Source organism: Triturus cristatus, chromosome 6 (genome assembly GCF_964204655.1).
Source record: "Triturus cristatus chromosome 6, aTriCri1.1, whole genome shotgun sequence".
Classification (NCBI taxonomy): Eukaryota; Metazoa; Chordata; class Amphibia; order Caudata; family Salamandridae; genus Triturus; species Triturus cristatus.
The window spans coordinates 1,342,904,943-1,342,928,617 of NC_140589.1; the positions used below are offsets into that span (position 1 = coordinate 1,342,904,943).

Consider the following 23,675-nt stretch of genomic DNA (forward strand, 5'->3'; position numbering starts at 1 on the left):
ATAAAATGTATCTTGAATCCCTTTGTATTAACTTCTTTGTTCGATCTCTACCTCTTTGTAAAATTGGAATGTGTTCTATTGCGTAATACTTCAGATCTTCCCAGTTGCTGTTATGCTTTTTCTCCACATATTTTGCAACTGCATTACTACATCTCTATTTGTTGTCACTCTGATGTGTTCTAGTATTCTTTTTTTCAATTCCCATGTTGTACTTCCCACATATTTTAAAAACAGGGACATTCAATTATATACACCTAAAATGTACTTCTACATGTGATACGGTATTTTATTTTCCACATGGTGCCATTTGCCAATTCCATTTGTTTCTTGTTTTCTCCAATTTTGCATGCTTTATATTTACTGCATGACCAAAACCCTTCCGATTTGAACCATGTTCTTTTTTAGCTCATTTTAAAATGACTATGTATAAGTTTGTCTCTCAAATTCGGCGCTCTCCTATAAGGGAAATTTGGGTTGTCCCCTACTATTTTGGCCACTGTGGGATCAAGTTTTAAAATTCCCCAATGTTTTTTAAGGATTTGAGATAGTCTATTGGTCTCTGCTGAGTATGTTGTTATCAATCTTACAATATCCTTCTGATTATCTTTTTTCTTCTTTTTCTAGTCCTTGAAAGATTTGAGTTCTTTTCTTCTATTTCACTCACTGGAGACATTCCATGTCTATTTTCTATGGATATTTTCTCTTTCTAAAACGATTTTGAGCTTCATAACTATATTTTTCAAAATCTTCACTCAAAGTGCAGTTTCTACGAATTTGTAAGAATTCACCGTACAGTATACTCCATTTCAAATTGTTTTGGTGAAAACTTTATGAATGTAAAAGGGTATTTGTTGCTGTTTCTTTTCTAAGTAGTTTTGTTTGTAGTGTATTTTTGTGAACAAACATTTTTCTATGTCTATGTAAATTTAAGATTTTCTCAGTTGTTTTTCAGCAATTTAAAATACTCTTCAAATTCTTTCTCGGTACCGCCCCAGACTAAAAATAAGTTGGCAATAAAATGGAACCACAATATAGTTTTTTCAATGTGTTTGTCATATTCCGTAGACCAGGCACATTTTTCTCACCAAATTAGTATAATTTGGTGAGATATAATTTGCATAATTTGGCGAGAAGGAAAAAATCCATGTCAGTCCCACGAAGCTTTTTAAAAATTTCCATATTAAACATAACAATTTTGTTATCCAGGCACATTGATATTATTTCCAAAAGCTTTTGATTATGTTCATGAAACTGAATATTTCTCTTTCCCATGAAATATTGACAGGCTTTCAAACCCTTTCTATGGTCAATCCTTGTATAAAGTGATATAACGTCCATTGTTACAAGCTTATATGTTGGTTGCCATGGTATGCCATCAAGTCATTTTTACAAGTCTGAGGTGTCTTTTAAATAAGAGTTAAGATCTTTTATTAACGGTGCTAAGAAATAATCAATGTAATTTGAAACTGGTTCCAAAACGGAGCCTATAGTGGCACAATCAGTCTTCCAGGTGGATTTTTTCTGTTTTTGCGAATTTTTGGGAGGAAATAGATGGTGGCTGTAATGGGATGTGCTGTGGTTAAATATTTGCATTCATCTTCATCTATCAGGTTTTGGTCCATCCATTTCTTTAGATTCATCGTTCATTTTTGTGGGATTGCATTTTAACCAACTATAACATTCATGCTCTGTAAGTAGTTTTTTGCCTCCTTTATATAATCCAATTTGTTTTATAATGATATTTCCCCCTTTGTCCACTGGCTTTATTTCGATTGATTCATCCTATTGTAATCCCTGTGCTGTTTTTTCTTTTTGGATCAAGTTGTTTCCACATGTTACATTCTGTATTCTGTAAAGATCTTGGACTATAGCTTCATGAAACACGTCAATTTTATTCCCAGGTGGGAGTCTTGGATAATAAAATGAGTTGGGTTTTTTCCCGCTTTCGCAGCCGCACGCAGCCTCCTCCCCAAGCTCTTTTCAGCCCTGGGGGCTCCTCCCCCTGGGGCTCAGAGTATTTTTTAACAGGAGGGAGGCCGTGCAGCACTCCTCATGAGCCTTAAAAAGGCATGGGGACCCCATTCCCCAGGACTGTAACTTAACTTTAAAGGGGAGAGGATGTGGCCTAAGGCTAAAGTGGTCAATCTCGAAGCTGGTTTGAATAGAAAGAATAAATAAAGTTTGGTTTCTTCATTAAATTTGAACGTTTTTATTTTGTAATGAAAAAGTGTTTCAAATCATAGAGTGGAGTGTCATTGAGTGGAGTGTCACAGAGTAGAGTACAGTATCGTAGAGTGTAGTGTCATATAGTGGAGTGTCATAGAATGGAGTAGAATGGAGTTGCATAGAGTGGCATGGCATAGAGTGTAGTGGTGTAGAGTCGGATACCATAGAGTGCAGTGGCATAGAGTCATGAGGTGTTGAGTGGAGTGTGGTAGAGTGGAGTGGCATAGCGTGGAGTGGTGTACAGTAGAATGGTGTAGAGTGGAGTGGCATAGAGTGTAATAGCATACAGCGAAGTGGCATAGAATGGAGTGGCATACATTAGAGTGGAGTGGCATACAGTACAGTGGCAAAGAGTGGAATAGTGTTGAGTGGACTGGTGTGGAGTGGAGTAGTGTAGGGTGTAGTGGCATAGAGTGAAAGAGTACAGTGGAAGAGCATAGAGTAGAATAGCATATAGTGGAATGGTGCAGAGTTGAGTGTCGTAATGTGGAATGGCATATAGTGCAGTGGCGTAGAGTGTGGTGGCTCAGAGGGGAGTGGAATAGAGAAAAGTGGTGTGGCATACAGTGTAGTGGTGTACATTAAAATACCATAGAGTGGAGAGGCGTAAAGTGGTGTAGAGTTGAGTGTCATAGAGAGGGTAGCATACAGTGCAGTGCCATACAGTAGAGTGGCCTAGAGTGGAGTGGCATACAGTTGAATGGCATAGACTGGAGTGGCATACATTGGAGTGGCATAGAGTGGAGTGTGGTAAAGTGGAATATCATAGAGTGGAGTGGTTTAGAGTGGAGTGGCATAGAGTGGAATGGTTTAGAGTAGAGTGCCATAGAGTCTTGTATAGTGGAGTGGCATAGAGAGGAATAGTGTTGATCAGACTGGTGTAGAGTGGAGTGGCATACAGCCGAGAGCCATAGAGTGGAGTTGCATAAAGTCGAATGGCTTAGAGTGAAGTGGCGGAGACTGGAGTAGCGCAATGTGGGATGGCATGGAGTGTAATACTATGGAGTGGAGTGGTGTAGTCTGGAACAGCGTAGAGTGAAGTGGCGTAGATTGATGTATAGTTGAGTGGCACAGAGTGTAATAGCGTAGAGTGGAGCGGCATACAGTAGAATGGTGTATAGTGTAGTGGTGTCTAGTCGAACAGCGTAGAGTGGAATAGCATAGAGTGGAGCAGTGTGGAGTGGAGTGTGGTAGAGTGGAATAGTGTACAGTGAAGTGGTGTAGAGTGAAGTGGCATAGAGTAAAAGGGTGTAGAGTGGAGTGCCGTAGAATTGTGTATAGTGGAGTGCCGTAGAGTGGAATAGCGTAGAGTAAAGTGCTGTAGAGTGAAATGGCGTACAGCAGAGTGCCATAGAGTGGAATTGCATACAGTTGAATAGTGTAGAGTGAAGTGGCATAGACTGGAGTGGCACAGTGTGTAATGGCATAGAGTGGAATACCGTGGAGTGGAGTGGTGTAGACTGGACTGAGTGGCGCAAAGTGGAATAGCGTGGAGTGCAGCAGGAGCAGCCAGTACAAGTAAGAGCGGTGGGGTGGTGGGGCGGGTGGGCAAGTCAACATATGATGGTATAGGGAAAAAATTTAAAAATAAATAAATAAAACCACTTGCTCTCAGCGATGTGGCGAGCGCAAGGTAAGTGGTTCCATTTATTAATTCTTTATTTTCCCTATCCCATCATATGTCGACTCTCCCCACGCTCCACCGCCCTACCGCTCTTACCTGTACTGGCCGCACTTGGCGTGGAGTGGAATGGCATACAGTAGAGTAGAGTGAAGTGTTGTCTAATCAAATAGCATGGAGTGGCATAGAGTGGAGTGTGGTAGAGTGGAACAGCGTAGAGTTGAGTGGTGTACAGTAGAGTGGAATAGTGTAGAGTGGAATAGCGTAGAGTGGAGTAGCTTAGCGTGTCATGGTGTAGAGTAAAATAGCATAGAGTGGAGTGTGGTAAAGTGGAGTGGCCTATAGTGTAGCGGCGTAGAGTGGAGTGGTGCAGATTGGAGTAGCGTAGAGTAAAGGTGCATAGAGTGGAGTGGATTACAGTAGAATATCATAGAGTGGAGAAGAGTGGAGTGGCATGGAGAGGAGTGTGGTAGATTGGAATAGCATGAAGTGTAGTGGAATAGAGTGAAGTGGCATAGATTGGAATGGTGTAGAGTGGAGTGGTATAGAGTCATGTATAGTAAAGTGGTGAAAAGTGGATAAGCACAAAGTTGAGTGGAATATAGTGGAGTGGCGTACAGCAAACTGTTGTAGAGTTGAATACAGTTGAATAGCATAGAGTAGACTGGAGTGGCACAGCATTGAATGGCACAGAGTGGAATACCATAGAGTGAACAAGCAATGGCAAAGCCAATTGGTCTCGCGTGTGAAAGAAGCTATTAGCTCGCAGGCGCAGGACTTTGTTTTTTACTGTGGTTGGCCCAGAACCTCTCTTTGCAACGGACCTTGGTGTGGACAGCCCGAATTCATAGCAAACTACACGGGGCTTTTAACTCTCAGTCTATTTTACCTGCGGGACTGCGAGGACCAGAGTGCTTTCCTTGCTGCTGATCACTCGCACCTGGTTCCTCTTCCCGCCCCTCCCTCCGGCCAGTACTTCACGCCTCGCGGCCCCCGCTTTGCGGGAGCCGCTCGCAGGCGCAGGACTTTGTTTTTTACTGTGGTTGGCCCAGAACCTCTCTTCGCAACGGACCTTGGTGTGGACAGCACGAATTCATAGCAAACTACACGGGGCTTTTAACTCTCAGTCTATTTTACCTGCGGGACTGCGAGGACCAGAGTGCTTTCCTTGCTGCTGATCACTCGCACCTGGTTCCCCTTCCCGCCCCTCCCTCCGGCCAGTACTTCACGCCTCGCGGCCCCCACTTCGCGGGTGCCGCTCGCAGGACTTTGTTTTTTTACTGTGGTTGGCCCAGAACCTCTCTTCGCAACGGACCTTGGTGTGGACAGCACGAATTCATAGCAAACTACACGGGGCTTTTAACTCTCAGTCTATTTTACCTGCGGGACTGCGAGGACCAGAGTGCTTTCCTTGCTGCTGATCACTCGCACCTGGTTCCTCTTCCCGCCCCTCCCTCCGGCCAGTACTTCACGCCTCGCGGCCCCCGCTTCGCGGGAGCCGCTCGCAGGCGCAGGACTTTGTTTTTTACTGTGGTTGGCCCAGAACCTCTCTTTGCAACGGACCTTGGTGTGGACAGCACGAATTCATAGCAAACTACACGGGGCTTTTAACTCTCAGTCTATTTTACCTGCGGGACTGCGAGGACCAGAGTGCTTTCCTTGCTGCTGATCACTCGCACCTGGTTCCTCTTCCCACCCCTCCCTCCGGCCAGTACTTCACGCCTCGCGGCCCCCGCTTCGCGGGTGCCGCTCGCAGGCGCAGGACTTTGTTTTTTACTGTGGTTGGCCCAGAACCTCTCTTTGCAACGGACCTTGGTGTGGACAGCACGAATTCATAGCAAACTACACGGGGCTTTTAACTCTCAGTCTATTTTACCTGCGGGACTGCGAGGACCAGAGTGCTTTCCTTGCTGCTGATCACTCGCACCTGGTTCCTCTTCCCACCCCTCCCTCCGGCCAGTACTTCACACCTCGCCGCCCCCGCTTCGCGGGTGCCGCTCGCAGGCGCAGGACTTTGTTTTTTACTGTGGTTGGCCCAGAACCTCTCTTTGCAACGGACCTTGGTGTGGACAGCACGAATTCATAGCAAACTACACGGGGCTTTTAACTCTCAGTCTATTTTACCTGCGGGACTGCGAGGACCAGAGTGCTTTCCTTGCTGCTGAGCACTCGCACCTGGTTCCTCTTCCCGCCCCTCCCTCCGGCCAGTACTTCACGCCTCGCGGCCCCCGCTTTGCGGGTGCCGCTCGCAGGCGCAGGACTTTGTTTTTTACTGTGGTTGGCCCAGAACCTCTCTTCGCAACGGACCTTGGTGTGGACAGCACGAATTCATAGCAAACTACACGGGGCTTTTAACTCTCAGTCTATTTTACCTGCGGGACTGCGAGGACCAGAGTGCTTTCCTTGCTGCTGATCACTCGCACCTGGTTCCTCTTCCCGCCCCTCCCTCCGGCCTATTTAACCCTCACCTGTTCTCGCGTTAGCGGGACGCGTGCGGGGCGTAGTCCGGGGCGAAGCCCGGGCCAAGGGCGGGCCCGTTCTAGCCCGTTACAGACCGGGAAAGACCGGACCGGGCCATACCTCTTTCGTTTGCTTCAGTGTCCCGGCTAACCATTGTCTGTCTTGTGTTGCTTTAACTCCAATTTTTTGTGATTATAGTTTAAAATGGCAGCTAGGGAAACTCGTAGCAAATGTCTTGTAAGCAGTGGATCTGTATCAGGGACTTTAGATGCCTTTTTATTTCGAGCCAATTCTCTATTAAATAATGAGATAACGGTTCTCGAGAAGCGCCTTTCCATAGGCACTGAAAATGCCAAAAGATCCTCATTGGGTCATATTGCTCATGCAAGAACGCCTGACAAAGTTTCTTTCCCCGGTAAACAGGCATTATCTACTGTTATCCCTGCTACCCCTGTCTCTAACTCCCCTATTGATAATGAGTGTCTCCACAGAATGAATAATGCTAGGGTATCGCCTTTGAAAAGCCCCAATTCCAATCCTACTACAAAACAAATTTTGGCAGGTAGGAAGCGCTCTAGAGCTGTTAGGGAGGGGGCCATTCCTAAGAGGAATAAAGGCCCTTCAATAAAGAGAAACAAGTTGCATAAGTCATCAGTTCTTCCCCCCGTACTGATATTGTCCCTGAGAGTATCACAAATCCAAGCGCGACTCCCGTCGCTATAAGTAAATCTACATCCACCATGATTACTTGTCCAGTTCAGGTGGCCTCCCCTCATTCCTCAGCTACCCCTACCTTCAACACTAATATGGGCACAAACACTGAACCCTCCTACAAAGATGTAAAGGCTCTATTAAAATCCTTGCTTGATCCTCTTTGCATTAAATTGGACCAATTGGAGGATAGAATAGCTAATCTGGCAAGGGTAATTGAGTCTTACTCCAACCCCTCCGCTGTTTTACTTTCTTCTGATAGGGGGCGGGGTAATGTCGCTGCATCGCAGAGCACAAGCGCCTCAACTACACAACTACCCATACATACTTTAGCACCCTTGACTTTGCCAGCACAGGTCCCCACAGTCCCCTCTAGTAGCTCTATCCCTCCCTCTTCTACTGTGATAAACGAAAACTCTCTAGCTAGGGTAGAGCCAGACCTGCATCAGACCATAACCAGAAATGCTCCTATTACTGGAGTATATCAACCCCCAAATCTCCCCCCAGAGGCTGCCCCGTTTGTTGTAGTTCTAGCGGGAGTCCCTAAACTTACCGAGGGAACCATCGAATCCTTCTCATCGCTCAAGAACAAAGTGGTGAGTTGGCTTACAAAGCATAGACCCCTCCCCTCAAATTTTTCGGGTGAGATCTTGATGGTTCGAAGGGTTCAATGGGTGGGCAATACTAAGAAAGGTTTTATTGGGGATTGTGTGATTATAACTCTGAGGGATAAGGGTGCTGTTTCTTTTATTCTAAACTCTTCCCACGTGGGGTCTGAGGGCCAGATGTATCAAAGGGTTTTACCCATTCTGTGTCTATGGAAAAATGTGTTCATACATATGGCCCTGAATCTTTAATAAAGACTCTCCCACTAGCTTTTTTCTATCCCCCTTCCAGAAGACACCAGGAACATGACTATGATCAAGGGTGTATATATAACACAACAAGGTCTTGGGAAATCCCAATGACTTATGGGGTCAGAGAGGTAGGATTGTATAGAGTATATCCTCCCATACAAACTATATGCACAAAAAATACTCTAACGGATCTGAGAAGAGATCAAACAAAATGAAAGGAGAGGGGGAGAAATGAGAACTCCTCGAAGTGGTTGTGCCTAATACAACCGTGGTCGTGGGGAAACTAAGTGTTTCTTTAAGTTACCCTCACACACCCTAGTGGTGTCATGCTTCATCATCGGGTCACCCAGACCCCTAGAAGTCCGGGTGGGCTCGACCACAGTGTTGGGAGTGCTTTTAATATGTTTACGGCAGAGGGAGTTATCTAGATAAAATACCGCAGACAGATCCCCAGTATCCCTTTATTCTTGGGTCTGTCCGGGTAATTAAAATAAATAAAAATGGGTCTTGTAGGAGTATTATGGTCCTAGGACCCTAGTGCCGACATGTTTCAGTCCTAAACAGGGGGCCAAAAAATGGTCCAGGACTTTCTTCAGGGCAAAAAAGTAACTCCCCTATGTGAGTGTAATTACTCGTAATGGGGTGTCCCTATCCTATCAGTATGGTGAGGGCAGAGTAGCTGCTCCACGTGATATGGTTAAGAGTGGATGTATGTCAACTGCCAGGCTCCATCGAATTCGGGGAGGTTGACTGAATCTCACAGGACCAGATTGCCAGAATGGGCGGTCTTAGTTAAGAACGGTCGCCCTGCCTGCTACCTGTTTGGTTCCGGTCCTCGGCTTTCGAGGACCGGAACCAAACAGGTAGCAGGCAGGGTGACCCGATGATGAAGCATGACACCACTAGGGTGTGTGAGGGTAACTTAAAGAAACATTGGAATTGGAATTGGATGGAGCCTGGCAGTTGACATACATCCACTCTTAACCATATCACGTGGAGCAGCTACTCTGCCCTCACCATACTGATAGGATAGGGACACCCCATTACGAGTAATTACACTCACATAGGGGAGTTACTTTTTTGCCCTGAAGAAAGTCCTGGACCATTTTTTGGCCCCCTGTTTAGGACTGAAACATGTCGGCACTAGGGTCCTAGGACCATAATACTCCTACAAGACCCATTTTTATTTATTTTAATTATCCGGACAGACCCAAGAATAAAGGGATACTGGGGATCTGTCTGCGGTATTTTATCTAGATAACTCCCTCTGCCGTAAACATATTAAAAGCACTCCCAACACTGTGGTCGAGCCCACCCGGACTTCTAGGGGTCTGGGTGACCCGATGATAAAGCATGACACCACTAGGGTGTGTGAGGGTAACTTAAAGAAACACTTAGTTTCCCCACGACCACGGTTGTATTAGGCACAACCACTTCGAGGAGTTCTCATTTCTCCCCCTCTCCTTTCATTTTGTTTGATCTCTTCTCAGATCCGTTAGAGTATTTTTTGTGCATATGATCAAGGGTGGACACGGGTGGGTCACAATGGATTTTGTAGTGGGCATATTACCAGATATGAACCACAGGGCCCTTCTCTATACCTTGGGGACTACAATCGATTTAGATGTCTTAGCGAGATTGATTGACTGGTCCTAAATCCATCTTTGACCAGTAGGCCGAACCACGCTGAATCATCTACTCAAGGAGAATTAGACAGGGGAGTTCCTAAAACCACATCTATGGTGCCATCAAGCCCGGTTTTATATCCAAATCCTACTATAGCGACCACCAAACTGCTAACGGACGAGGTATCTAATATTTCATCACAGACCCTGTCCTATGTGAACTCCCCTACTGTCCCTCACACTGGGGATAGTGTCTTTGTCCTATGCCCTAGTCCTCCTACTATAGCTGATTCCCCAAATCTAACTATAGATGCCCCTACCAAAGGAGAGCTTAAGACTGATGTCAACCATATCTCCTGGAACGTAGCGGGCCTAAAGAACAAACAGATATGCAATGAGTGGGGTAATTTTATGGACACCTTTGATATCTGTCTGTTACAAGAGACATGGGCCACAGAAAATTACCAACGAGAGGGGTTTGCCTCTTTTGGCATTCTTGCTCTATCCAGTGGTAGGGGGAGACCTTCTGGAGGTCTTAGCACCTGGGTTGCAATCCACCTGGGTGCTAAAGCCAGGCAACTCCAAACAGGCTCTGATGACATCTTATGTGTTCTACTGGACCTGCCTGAGAACAGGCACTTGGTTCTTCTAAATGTCTATTCTAGACCTTCCCCAGGAGGAGGCGAATCTAAGGTCATTACAGCTTTGAATGATTTCATTCTGACTTTAGATCCAGATTACTCTGTTATAGTAGGCGGCGATTTTAATTGCCAGTTTGAGCCGCTTAGTCTCTCTTTTCAAAATGACCTTGTGGCGGAAGACACTCACTTAAACATCCCTGACCCCATGATTCCCACGGTTAGAGCTTGGACCCCATTAGTATTACAAATTCTTTCTCTTACCCTCTCCCTATCGTTGAGGGCCTGCAATGGCCGATTCAAATCCGACCAGCCTGGACACACCACTTTTAACAGAGCTGGGCACTTGTCGATCTTGGATTATATCCTGATCGATACAAAATCATGGGATAAGGCCCTAGACTTCAGAGTGGTCGTTCGTGATGATAGTGACCACAACGCCCTTACCCTGAAATTAAAACCAGACCATTGGGGATTTTCAACGTATCCCAGTGGGGTGTTTCCTCCTTTGCAATCTTTAACTCTGCATAATAATAAACGAAGAGTTAAATGGTCAAGCATCCTTTTGCGTCCTGAGAAACTGGCAGAAACTTATAGATTGGTACTTCCCTGCCTTAATGAAATGGCCGGTGTTGTGCTAGATTGCTCTTCCGTGGAAAGTTTATCTAGCCCCGTTACTATCCATACTCAGCTGAAACTTCAGGACGTCTTTTCTCGTTCAGAGGCTCCTAAGGCACTTGTGGTCAATAAGCAATCCTGGTATACAGGTGAATGCAGGAAACTAAAAGCTGAGTTGATTCTGGCAATAAAAGCAAAGGATAAACCCAGAACTAAATCACTCCGTGCCCTTTATAAACAACAGACCAATAGGGCAAAGAAGTCCTGGGAAGACGACATGTGGGAGGAGCTAAGAGTATCTTTACAGAATAAGGATTTTAGGGCTTTCTGGGCCATTGTTAGCAACGGAAAGAAAGATCCTGAGGCCATCACGGGTTCCAATATAGCCCCCGCAGTGTGGGAAGGGCACTTCGGGGGTCTATATTCTATAGTGGATTTTAATTTACCTTCCTCAGTTGACTTTTCCCCCAATACAGCTTGTCGTGCTGAAGTTATCCCACGAATTAAAATTAAAGAGGTTGAAAATGCCATCTGTATGCTCATACCTAATAAAGCGCCGGGCCTGGACAAAATCCCAGGCGACCTTTTTAGGTCTGAACCTACGGTATGGGCTCCTTACCTATGTGTCCTTTTTAACTCCATCTTGTACGGCGCAGATCCGCCAGTAACCTGGCGTGGTGCTGAGATAGTCCCTATTCACAAAAAAGGCTGTCCTTTACAGCCCTCGAATTATCGCCCGATAAGTCTAATTGATACGACTCAAAAATTATTCGGGCGTATAATTTTGAACAGATTACAGGCCTGGGAAGAAGAAAATAACGTTCTGAGCATTTTGCAGGCTGGCTTCACGAAGGGTACTTCAACCCTTGATCAGATATTTCGTCTCCAGGTTATATTCTGGAAGACTGTGAGTGTAGAGGGTGGCAGCCTCTACCTCATTTTTGTTGACCTAAGGTCAGCATTTGATCTGGTCCCGAGAGAAAAGCTCTGGGCCGTTCTGCAAATGCTCAATGTTCCCCCCTATCTTTTAGATGTTCTGAAGAATTTACACAAGACCAACTTCGCTCAGGTTAGATGTGGGAAGTATGGTGAACTCTCTGAACGTTTCCCTGTTAGCCGAGGAGTCCGACAAGGATGCGTGTTAGCGCCTACGTTGTTTTGTCTATACATCAATGGGCTTATAAAACACCTTTTAGCCCTAAAAGATATTGATGTCCCTAGGCTCGCCTCGGGCAAGGTTCCTGCCCTAATGTTCGCTGACGACACTTTGTTGTTGTCACGCACTCCTATGGGAATCCAGCGAATATTAGATGGCTTTGTTGACTTCTGTAGTGACAGGGGTCTTGAGATCAACCTAGCCAAAACGAAATTTATGATCCTCAATCCTCCTAAACGTACTCGCCCCAGCCCAGTTCTGAATGGTATCCCCCTTGAAAGGGTGAAAACGTTCACTTACTTGGGGATTACACTCCAACAAGATCTGGGCTGGGGAGGTCAGGTGGTTAATTCCACACTCAAGTTGACCCAAACAACAGGAGGTATGGCTAGATTGTTTAGCGGCACGGTTTTCAAACCAGCGGCTCCAGTGGTAGAAATCTTTAAAACCCAAGCCAGACCTGCCTCAACCTATGGAGCAGAACTATGGGGTCATTCCAAAATAGATAGTCTATCGAGGGCTGAAAACTCCTTTATTAGGAAATTATTAAGTTTACCCCCTAGCACCCCGTTGGTCCCAATTAGACTAGATTTGGGACTGCTTCCTATTGAAGAGGTGGTGGCGGCACAGCCTGTCCACTATTGGAAGAGATTATGGTCTAACCCAGACCTGGACATTTTTAGAGATGAATTTCTGGAACTCTGGCCCACACTTAAACATATGAAGATTCCCTGGTTAACCCACATAAGGGATACTTGTTCCAAGATTGGTCGCCAGGAACTCTGGGATACCCCAGAAGGTTCCTGTCTATATTTTTCCAAAACCAATCTTGCTGAAGAATTAAGATATTTCCATCTAACACGCTTGCACATGAATCCAAATATAGGCAGGCTGACTGAGCAGTTCCTTCAGATTAAACCGAACTATGGGAGGGAGTTATTTTTGGATTTGATTTTCCCTCCCATTGCCAGGAAATTATATGTTCAATTTAGAATGGGTATCTTACCACTCAGGTCTTTTACTTCTAGATGGGACAACAACAAAAGCATTTCATGCCCAGCATGTGGCTACAAATTGGAGGATGAAATCCATATGTTTTTTGTTTGCCCTGCGTACCTCACCCACAGGAAACGTTGGGTAAAATCAATTTGTAGGAACCTTGGTTTTAGAGACTGCGCTAATGCCCTGCGAGTTTTAAAATACGACACCCATCCCCCAATTGTGTTCGCAGTTTCACGTTTTTTAAATGCTGTATGGTTCCAGCGTAGGAAATTTTCCACCAATTATTAATAATGTGAATAGTTTAATCTGATTATTTTATTCTGTTATGGTGGTTAAAATGTGATCTGCTTTTGTTGATATATAATTGCTGTATTGTATTCTTGCTTTTATGGCCTTTGTGGCCGAAATAAAGTTTTTTTGGATTGGATTGGAATAGCATGAAGTGTAGTGGAATAGAGTGAAGTGGCATAGATTGGAATGGTGTAGAGTGGAGTGGTATAGAGTCATGTATAGTAAAGTGGTGCAAAGTGGATAAGCACAAAGTTGAGTGGAATATAGTGGAGTGGCGTACAGCAAACTGTTGTAGAGTTGAATACAGTTGAATAGCATAGAGTAGACTGGAGTGGCACAGCATTGAATGGCACAGAGTGGAATACCATAGAGTGAAGTGGAATAGAGTGATGCATAGTTGAGTGGCATACTGTGGAATAGCATAGAGTGAATTGACATACAGAAGAGTGGAATAGAGTGGAGTGGCATAGAGTCAAATAGCATAGAGTGGAGTGGCATAGTGTGGAGTCATGTAGAGTGGAGTGTGGTAGAGTGGAATAGAGTAGAGTGGTATAGAGCTGAAAAGCATAGAATGTAATAGTGTACAGTGGAGTGGCGTAGAGTGGAGTGGGGTACAGTAAAGTGACATGGAGTGGAATAGTGTAGATTATTATAGCGTATAGTGGAGTAGCATAGAGTGTAGTGGCATAGAGTGGAATAGTGTAGTGTAGAATAGCGTAAAGCAGATTGGCGTACAGTGGAGTGCCTAGAGAGGAATGGAGTACAGAACAGTGGTGTGGTGTGGATTGACATATAGTCGAAAAGTGTAGAGTGGAGTAGAGCAGAATGGCATAGAGTGGAGTGGATTTAGAGTTGAGTAGTGTGTGGTGTAGTAGAGTCTAGTTTAAAGAGACATAGCATGAAAGTGGCTGAACAAATGTAGATGCAATTTGGCAGGAATGTAGATTATAAGATGGAAAGGATAATGTTAGGCTTTAGCTGTAAATTTGTTAAGTGGTGTTAAAGTTATAAGGGACAGACCTAACTCCCATGCTTGTTTTTAATTACCCCCACCCTGGGTGGGTCAGGTCCTGGGGGCATACCTTAAAATAGGAGGAGGGAGCACAGGCCCACCTCCTAGGGCTTATAAAATCCCCAGGGACTGCCACCACCCAGGGGCATTACTTATAATGTATGGGATCAGGCCCGAGCCCCAGGGTCTGCCACCTCCCAGGGGCAACAGTAATTAAAGGAATGCGGGAGAGCATGCACACCCCCCGTAGAACCAGAGACTGCCACCACCCCAGGACACTGCTTATAATGTATGAAGGCGGGGCCCCTGAGCTTACCCACACCCCAGGGACCGCTACCACATCGGGGCTAAACATTAAATTGATGCGGGGGCCCGTGGGGCACCCCTACAGTCTCAGAGACCACCACCTCCCCGCGGAAGAATCAAATTAAGGGGGGCGGGCAGCCCCCTTGCAGCCCGAGGGACCACCACCTCCCTGGGGCTGTGTACTACAATGGAGGGGGACCACGCAGCCCCCATCCTAACGCCATAGATGACCCTGGGGACGGCCAACTCCCAGGACTGGCTCCTGCAATGTTCTAGGGGTGCCCTCCCCTGGGATATAGCTGCTTGCTGTGGCTTGGCGGGAGCTTTAATTGCTCTGCTATGCCACAGCAAATACTCTGCTTCCAGGCAGCGAGAGCAGTAAAAATGCTCTCGCTTGCTGGAAGCGAGCATTCATCTGTTTCCCTGCACACTGTCAAGCGAGCAAGGAAACAGATGAATCTCTGCAGGGAGATGCATGTTTAGCAGCTTCCTGTGTCTGAAAGCAATGTCACTCCCGCAGGAGGTGGGGAGCTGGTAGGGGCCGCGAGGGCGCATTGCGGCCCCCCACCAGGGTCCCAGTGCAGACTCAATCAATCAATCAAGTATTTTTTAAGCGCGCTACTCACCAGTGAGGGTCTCAAGGTACTGGGGGGGCAGCTCTGGTTAGTCGAAGAGCCAGGTCTTAAGGGTCTTCCTGAAGATGTGCAGGCTGGAGGCACGTCTGATGTGGATCGGGAGCTTGTTCAAGGTCTTGGCCACGATGTAGGAGAAGGTTCTGCCACCTGTTCTTGCTCTGTAGATGCACGGGGGTTCGGCAGGGGCGAGGTCGGATGATCGGAGGTTCCTCTTGGGTACGTGGAGGGAGATTCTGTTGTTGAGGTATTGGGGTCAGGTGTTGTGGAGGCATTTGTAGGCGTGGATGAGTATCTTGAAAGTTACTTTCTTCTCAACGGGAAGCCAGTGGATCTTACGCAGGTGTTGGGTGATGTGTTTGTGTCATGGGATGCCAAGGACGAGTATGGGTGCGGTGTTCTGTATGGTCTGGAGTTTGTGGGGCAGAGACTAGTTGATCCCGGCATAGAGGGCATTTCCGTAGTCCAGTCTGCTGGTTATAAGTGGGTGGGTGACAGTCTTCCTTGATTGGGGGGGATAGATTTGAAGGTCTTTCGGAGGATGCGGAGGGTGTTGAAGCAGGTGGAAGCGACTGCGTTGACATGCTGGGTGATAAAGAGGGAGTCAACTACGATGCCGAGGGTTCTGGCATGGTCTGTGGGGGTTGGGGTGCTGTCGAGGGCGGTGAACCACCAGGTGTTGTCCCATGCAGAAAGGGAGGGTCGGAAGACCTATGGCTCCTCCGAGTTGAGCTTCAGGCAGCTTCTGCTCATCCAGGATGCAACATCCTTCATTCCTTCCTGGAAGGTGAGTCTGGTGGTGATGGGGTCTTTGGTGAGGGAAAGGATGAGCTGGGTGTCATCAGCGTAGGAATCAGCGTAGGATACTATGCTGAGTCTGTGCTGTTTGACGATGGAAACGCCCTAGGGACACCCAGAACAAGTGGTTAGGCTCCAGTGGAAGGGGGCCATGCAGCCTACCTCTCCCATTTGTAAATGGTCGGGCCCCAGGATAGGATCCTCGAGCCGAAATCGGCCCAGGGAAGGGATTCCCCCTCCCCTATTACAAAACAAACTTTTTAAAAGGCTGAGCCTGGGGGGAAGGGGTCGCCAGGATTGACATCAGCACAGGGAGGGTGGCAGCGCAACCCACCTACCCCATTGCAAAAAGGCTGGTCCGCGGGGCATGGGGTCCCTGGGGCTAAAATGGGCCTGGGGCGGGGGTTACGCAGCCCCCTCACCATAAAAAACAAAAAAAGCACAGCCCCGGTTGATGTCATCAGAAGCCCCGCTCCCTTTTTCATCCACTCTGCAAAGGTGCCTCCTGGCACACAACTTGTTTGGGGATGAAGTTCCCTTGGCTGGTGCGGGTCCTTGAGGGCCAAAATCAGCCAATCACGGGATGATGTCATCAGTGATGTCATTTGAGATGTCATTGACCAAGTCATGAGTGATGTCATATGTGAGGTCATAAGCAGTGCATTGCGGGGGCAGAAGTTATAGTTAGCTCAGGTAACTCTAACTGCTGAATTTCTATGGTTTTGAGTGAGTGAAATCTGAGTCTACCTATAACGTCCCTGTAACCTTTGTTTTTTTCAGTGAATTTATATATACATATATATTTTATATATATATTTATTTATTTTCACTTAAAAAAACAAATGCTAAAGTAACATTGTCGTTAGATGAATATGTCAATGACAACATTAAAGGTTTGAACGAAAAAAACCACAGAAATTCACCAGTTAGAGTTAGCAGAGCTAACTATAACGTTCGCCCCCTCCATGCACTGCTCATGACCTCACATATTACATCACTCATTACATGTTCTATGGCATCATTTATAACATAACTGATGACATATCAAATGACATGATTGATGACATCACTGATGACATCATCCAACAAGTGTGTTAGTTTGTTTTAAAATGTGCATACTGGCGGGTAACTACTATATTACTCAATAGCCAGATACAGTTTGGAACACCCAAACACAGGGGGCGATCGCAGTGAGTTACACCACACATTATTGATATTGACATCTGATTTATAGTCCTGGCAAGTTTGAACTCAAACCCTGTGTGCTGCTCTAGTGCTACAGTCCATCGTGTCTATGTTACATAGCTGTCCTGTTGACGCATACATAGCACTCTCATACCCACCATTATCTAGCTTCCCACGGTATCAATACTGATGCGTGTGTTCCTGTCAGGATTATAGGCTCCAAACATAGGCTCCAGTAAATGGCCCATCCCTTCCAAATTTTGGAATGTTTCTGCCGGCATCCCCTAGCTTTAAACACCGGCAGCTCCATGCCCATGCAAAAGTCTAGCCCCTTTTTCCAGGCGGTCAGTGAAGGTGGGGCGGTGGCCTTCTGAAACCTTGCAATATCCCTCTTAGCCAGGGTAAGTCCCAGCATCAGTAGGTGACGCTTATACATGTTGCCTCCAATACCCTCTGTGATATGTAGGATTCCCAGTCATGGTGAGATAGGGACATCTCAACAGTCTCTGCCTGGTGTAATATACCCAGTGTGGGTACTTGAACTGGAATAAGGCGTAACCAGGATGCTATTGCTGTGTCACGCGGGGGCGCCAGCGCTTTGGCCCAGTTGTCTCGGTCTAATTGGCCTAGGTCCTACGCCCAAGCTTCTCAGTGTGTCCAGTGTGGTGAAGCTGTTCGTTACAAGGGACTGGTATATTTTTGCAATTTTGTGATCCCCTAGGTCCCCCATAAACACCTTGGCTTCAATGGGGTTAAATTCGGGGAAGGTAGATAAATTCAAGATGTAGGAGGAGATGGCATGTCGAAATTGGATATACTTGTAAAATTGGGTTCGAGGCATATTATACTCCTTTTGGAGGTCTTGAAAAGATTTCAGGGTGGATCCCCGCATAACATCCCCCAATGTAGAAATACCAATGTTGTCCCAACCCTGGAAGCCAGCCAGTGTAGCCAACTGTGGCATGCTACCATTGTGCCACAAAGGGGTCTCACTTGTCAATTTACCCCACCATCCCATGTAACGGAATGATTGTTTCCATAGTTTGTACATCACTTGCATAGCAGATGGCATGGTTCAGAGCAGCGGGCCAGAATATAAGAGAGTGCGGAGGGTTGCGTCTCCCATCAGCCAGCGCTCCACGGCACATGCCGGGTCCCACTTATCTCCGTACCACAGTTCGTTAAGCACCAATCGATGCGAGGCCACATAATAGGGTTGAATATCGGCTGTGGCAAGTCCCCTGCAATACGTGGACTGGAAGCAGGGTCGCGAGGCCCTTCGAACGGCGCCCCCTTCCCACAAAAATTGCCCCATAGCTGCATTCACCTGACGGAACCAGGCTTGTAATATCGCATAAGGGTGGTTCTGCAGCTGATAGAGTAAACGAGGGACGGAGACCATTTAAAAAAAGGCTGATCTACCAAATATAGATAGGGGCATGTGCGACCAGGTTCTCATCTTCTCCTTTACTTGTGTCCAGACTGGGGCGAGATTCTTTTCCTAAGACGTGTTGTGAAGCCAATAGAAAGACACCCAGGTACCTCACCCCATCTGTTGCAATCGTAACAGCTGTCGCCCAGGGTCCCAGCCCGCTAGCCCCCTTTAGCGGGCACAGACTTACAGGGATTCATGTAAAGGCCCGATGACTCTGCATAATATGGAGCAATCTCGGGCCCGTCCTATTGTGATCCATTAGAAAATATCATTCGCATAGAGCGCAATGTGGTCCGAGGCCCCGATCGACCACTCAAAACCCCACACCTGGGCGTCAATTCTCACCCATGCTGCTAATGGCTCCATCGCTAGTGCGAATAGATATGGTGATAAGGGGCAACCCTGTTGGGTACCCCTTCAAATGGGGAATGTACATGAGGTGGAGCCTGCCACCCTACTATATTACTTTTATACATGATTTTGTACAGAATGTGTCCAGCTAATGGGTGTAAGTGTTTACAAAATGCATGTGCTATTAATGCATCATAGGTGTGTAGAGGTATTGAGCATGTTATAAATCTTTGTTTGGGTTCGGCAGAGAAAGTTTCCAACAGGGCTAAGATTCTATGTAGTAGATGCTAAGTATTGTAAGCAGCCTTGAGTTATTAGACAGAATCCTCTCATCATGAAAATTTCTACACAACATAAACGTCTGTGTGTGCCATGCATTAACATATGTATAAGTGTTTTTTCTGCTTCTGTGACGTTTTCACCACAGTTTAAAGGCTACAGGTAGTATGATCTTTAGCACCTTCAGACATTGGTCATTTTAGATGAATAGTCTCTTTTTGACAAGTGTTGCTTAAAGTGTACACTGTTCTTGATAGATACTTTTTTAATACTGTGCTGTATATGTCTCATGAGAGTTTCACTGTCTGCAAACAGTCTGGTACAGAGTACACTCTCTCCATACAGTAAACACTGTTTACAGTACCCACTTTTGTACTCATATCAACTTAATTTCTCAATGTAAGTTCATTGACCATGATGGGTTTGATACAGGTAAAAGCTGTCCATGGTAGGGCATTAATTTTGTAACAGACGTTGAGTAGCTTGAAGAATGTAACTATCGTCAGTCTCCAATAAAAATATGTAAGTTAAAAACATGCCGTTTTAAACGAACAAAACCACTCTCAAGCAACTATAAATCTTGCTCTAAGAAACTATACCTCGGGCCCCCATCATGCACAGTGTTGGCGTCAATTATGTAATTTCAGATGTTGCTGTGCTTTTATCAAAGATTGCATAGAACACGTAATAAATAATGTAATATGTGAGGTAATTAGGAGTGCATTGCCAAACACCCCCTCCTTATTAAAAAAAAGTATGCAGCCCCTGGCCCTAGCCTACCCCGGGGGGCTTTTGTTTTTTAAAGCGCTGTCTTCATTTGCTCAAATATGGTAACATTTACATAAACAAATCCTAGGCCTATGGAGCAGGGTATCCCTATCCATCCCCTCTATGTTTTTTACCCTATTTTCAGAACAGGGACTGAATCCTGAGTCCTAAAATGGCTGCCTTCACATTTTTGTTAATATGTGGTAACCAATCAGATCTTGTCTCTAAATCTGTCGTTTCCTCAGATCCTCTGTGGGGTAAAATATCTATATTTGTTTAACTTTAATCTCTTGAACACTAATTAATGGAATTACACTAAATCATTAAAGCACACTTCCTGGACCAAGATCTTGCTGTTCGACAAATTTGGTGTAATCCAGTTCAGCTATTTTGACCATAGCTGTGTCTAAGTTTCCTAAGGAAAATGAATGGGGAAAACTTTGCAGCAAGGAGCTGAAGTGGATGAGACTTTCTTCTGGAACGTTTTGTGAAGATTTGAAAAACAGCGGCAAAGTATACTTACTATGCTGTCAACAATCAATAATGCACACTGTACCTGATAATAGGTGATCAATTCTTTGCCATTAGCAGTGAAGGTCAGTAGTCCACTGGAAGTATCAACAAGGCAACCAATCTCCAGCCCATTATTGTTCCGGCCTTGTCCAGGGCTCATACTTTCACCAGCACACACCATGTAACAATTGCTGCGTTTTATGCTAAAAATAGAAAAATAATGTCACATGTAAATACTATTTATTTTACTATTTGCGAGTGCTTTATTATCATATGTGAAGAGTTACACATACTCAATTCACAGATGGATATTACTAAATTATTCCGAGCAGTGGTTTTACAATCTTTCGTAACGAAGAGAGGACTGTAACATCAACATTTCCAAGCTTGCTCTTCCTGTCAGTTGGTTGCTGCTGTAGTTTTAAGGGTTTCAGTGCCCATGGAGTGGAACGTGTTCACATCTCTTTGCTGAGGGGCGCAGTCTGGGATATCAAATGTCTTGTCACCTCATACATAACGGGATGAAATGCACAGTGTCATAACTTAAAATGATGGGGCTCCCCTGCAGAATGCGAGGAGGGGTGCAGCTGAGACTCCTATATCTCACAAACCTTCATTGACCTCAGGTTGATTGGGTGCCCCTTGAACAGTTGGCAGCACCCAAAGGGTTAAGGTCCCTTCCTGCACCACAGGGGCTGCTGGGGCCTACGTTTGGCCCCTGGAAACACAATGTGTCCTATAACACCTGGTAAGCTCTGCACTTCTTCAAATGAGACTGCCTTGTTCAAGCTTCGCAACCCCTTCCCACTTCTGCTCTCCAATTGCTTCGTTAAAACTATATTACATTGGCAGGAGAGAGAGAGCTCTATAAGGTGTCATCCAATAAGAAGAAGGCAACAGCTTTTTTACCCAGTCCTGAATCACTAACAATCATCAACAAACAGTTTGCTATAATAGTCCTTTGTTTTACGACATTAGGGAGGTGATGAGACGTATTGTGACATCATTCACCGAATAGCCTAGTTGAATCAGTCTGTGACATCAGACAGCATTGAAGCAAAATGTGGAAAACTATGTAGTTGGAAGATTAGTTTATTAGGTAGTTATTGTAATGAATAATGATGCCTTCTTGACAACCTGAAACTGCTTATGCCTGACATTCTTGTCATAGTTATTTTAAAATTATGAGTGCTACTGCACTGTAGAGGCGTTAGAGGGTTCTTTTTACTTTAGCTGAGATTTTAACATAAGCATTTATATTGCTTGATCCATCATTTTAACACCTTCCAATAGAAAGACTTGAAACCTCAAAAGCCTCAGACCTAACGGATATGTAGAAACCACAGGCACAACATGTAAAGCACAATAAGTGTTTGTACCCAACAGTGAAATAACAAATATATCAATGTGACCCCAACTATGGGCATACCCATCTCTAATTATCCACCATGTCTAAATTTTACTAATAAACGCAAGTCCATTATTTAATGTTAAATAACCATTATTAGTAATCACTCGAGTTAACATTTTGTAATGAATTAAGATTAAATGCTGATGTGATTTTGAAAAAAGACTTTACACGTTCAGGTGCATTAAAACTGTTGTTTTGCACAAGATATTTTATTCCCACTACAGATGCTATGATTTTCAAGAAACCTTCTATTAGCTAGTGAATAGGTATTTGTTATGAATTAGATCTGCCATTGACCCAATCGCGTTTCGTGAGCCACCACCGCAATAGTCGTGCAGTGCCCTCCGAGATCTGGACATGATCGGACAGGTTGCCCTGATGTTGCGCCCACTGGAGCTTCAGGTCCCACTGCAGAGGCCGCATATGCCATCTGGCTTGTGTCACCAGCAGGATGCAGGAGGCCATCAGGCCCAGAAACCGGAGGGTTATTCTGACTGAAACCCGGGACAGAGGCTGAAAGATGGGAATCATAGCCTGAATATCCCGGACTCGCTGCTCGGGAGGATAAACCCGAAACAGCGGCGAACCCAGAACCGCTCCAAAGAAGAGGAGCTTCTGAGAGGGACTCAGATGCAACTTTGGCACGTTGATGGAGAACCCCAGCAAATTCAGGAGGTCGGCCGTAGTCTGGAGGTGGTTGACGACTGCCTGGGGCGAGCCTGCCTTCAACAACCATTCGTTGAGGAAGGGGAAGACTTACACCCCTGACCTGCGCAGATGAGCTGCGACCACCGCCATCACTTTTGTAAACACCCGAGGGGTCCTGGTAAGGCCGAAGGGGAGCACGGCAAACTGAAAATGCTCCTGGCCTACCATGAACCGCAGGTAACGGCGGTGGGCCGGCAGGACGGGGATGTGAAAATATGCGTCCTGCAAGTCCAACGCTACCATCCAGTCTCCAGGGTCGAGGGCAGTCAAGACCTGAGCCAGTGTCAGCATTTTGAACTTTTCGTTCCGGAGGAAGCGGTTGACGTTCCGGAGGTCCAAGACGGGACGCAGACCCCCCTTGTCCTTCTTGGGAACCAAAAACTAGTGGGAATAACAACCACTCCCTACTTCTGGCCCAGGAATGCACTTGATGGCCCCCTTGGCCAAGAGGGCTGCAAGTTCCTGCCGGAGAGTTGCCAAGTGTTCTCCCGACATGTGTTGGCACCGAGGTGGCATGGCTGGAGGGGTGGACTGAAAGGGAAGGGAGTAATCCTTGAGGAGGATCTGCAACACCCACTTGTCTGATGTGATAGTGAGCCAGTGGGGGAGGTGATGGTGAATCCTGCCACCCACTGGCATGGGGTGCTCCACAAAGCTCGGATTAGGAGGTAGAAACAGCGGGGGCAGAGGTGGACTGTCCCCCAAGCTGATTCCCAGACCCGCCCCTGCGGAATACGCATCCGCGGCCGCGCTGAGGCTGGTTCTGCACAGGCTTGCAGAAGAAACGTGCCTGGGTGCCCCTGGCTTGGCCACGAAAGGAACAAAAACCAAGAATGGCTGGGCTCTTCGTAGAAAGACCCGAGGACTTGGCCGTGGCTCGTGAGTCCTTAAAACGGTCCAGTGCACTGCTGGCCTTATCGCCAAACAGGCGAATGCAATCAAAGGGCATATCCATGAGCGAGCTCTGAACATAGGGTGAGAACCCAGTAGATCGCAACCAGGCGTGGCAACGCAGTGCCAAAGTCGTAGAAATCGCCCTGCCCAACGAGTCAGCGGTGTCCAAACCACACCG

The 23,675-nt window shown here is 46.1% G+C and overlaps 1 protein-coding gene across 1 annotated transcript in view; it reads right to left on the minus strand.

Moving 5' to 3' along the window:
• RYR2 (ryanodine receptor 2) overlaps window positions 1-23,675 on the minus strand; it is a 3,458,987-nt gene that overhangs the window by 1,608,454 nt on the left and 1,826,858 nt on the right. The window contains exon 32 of the mRNA XM_085612346.1: window positions 20,528-20,687. Coding sequence (XP_085468472.1) covers window positions 20,528-20,687 — 160 coding nt within the window. The remainder of the gene's footprint in view (window positions 1-20,527; window positions 20,688-23,675) is intronic.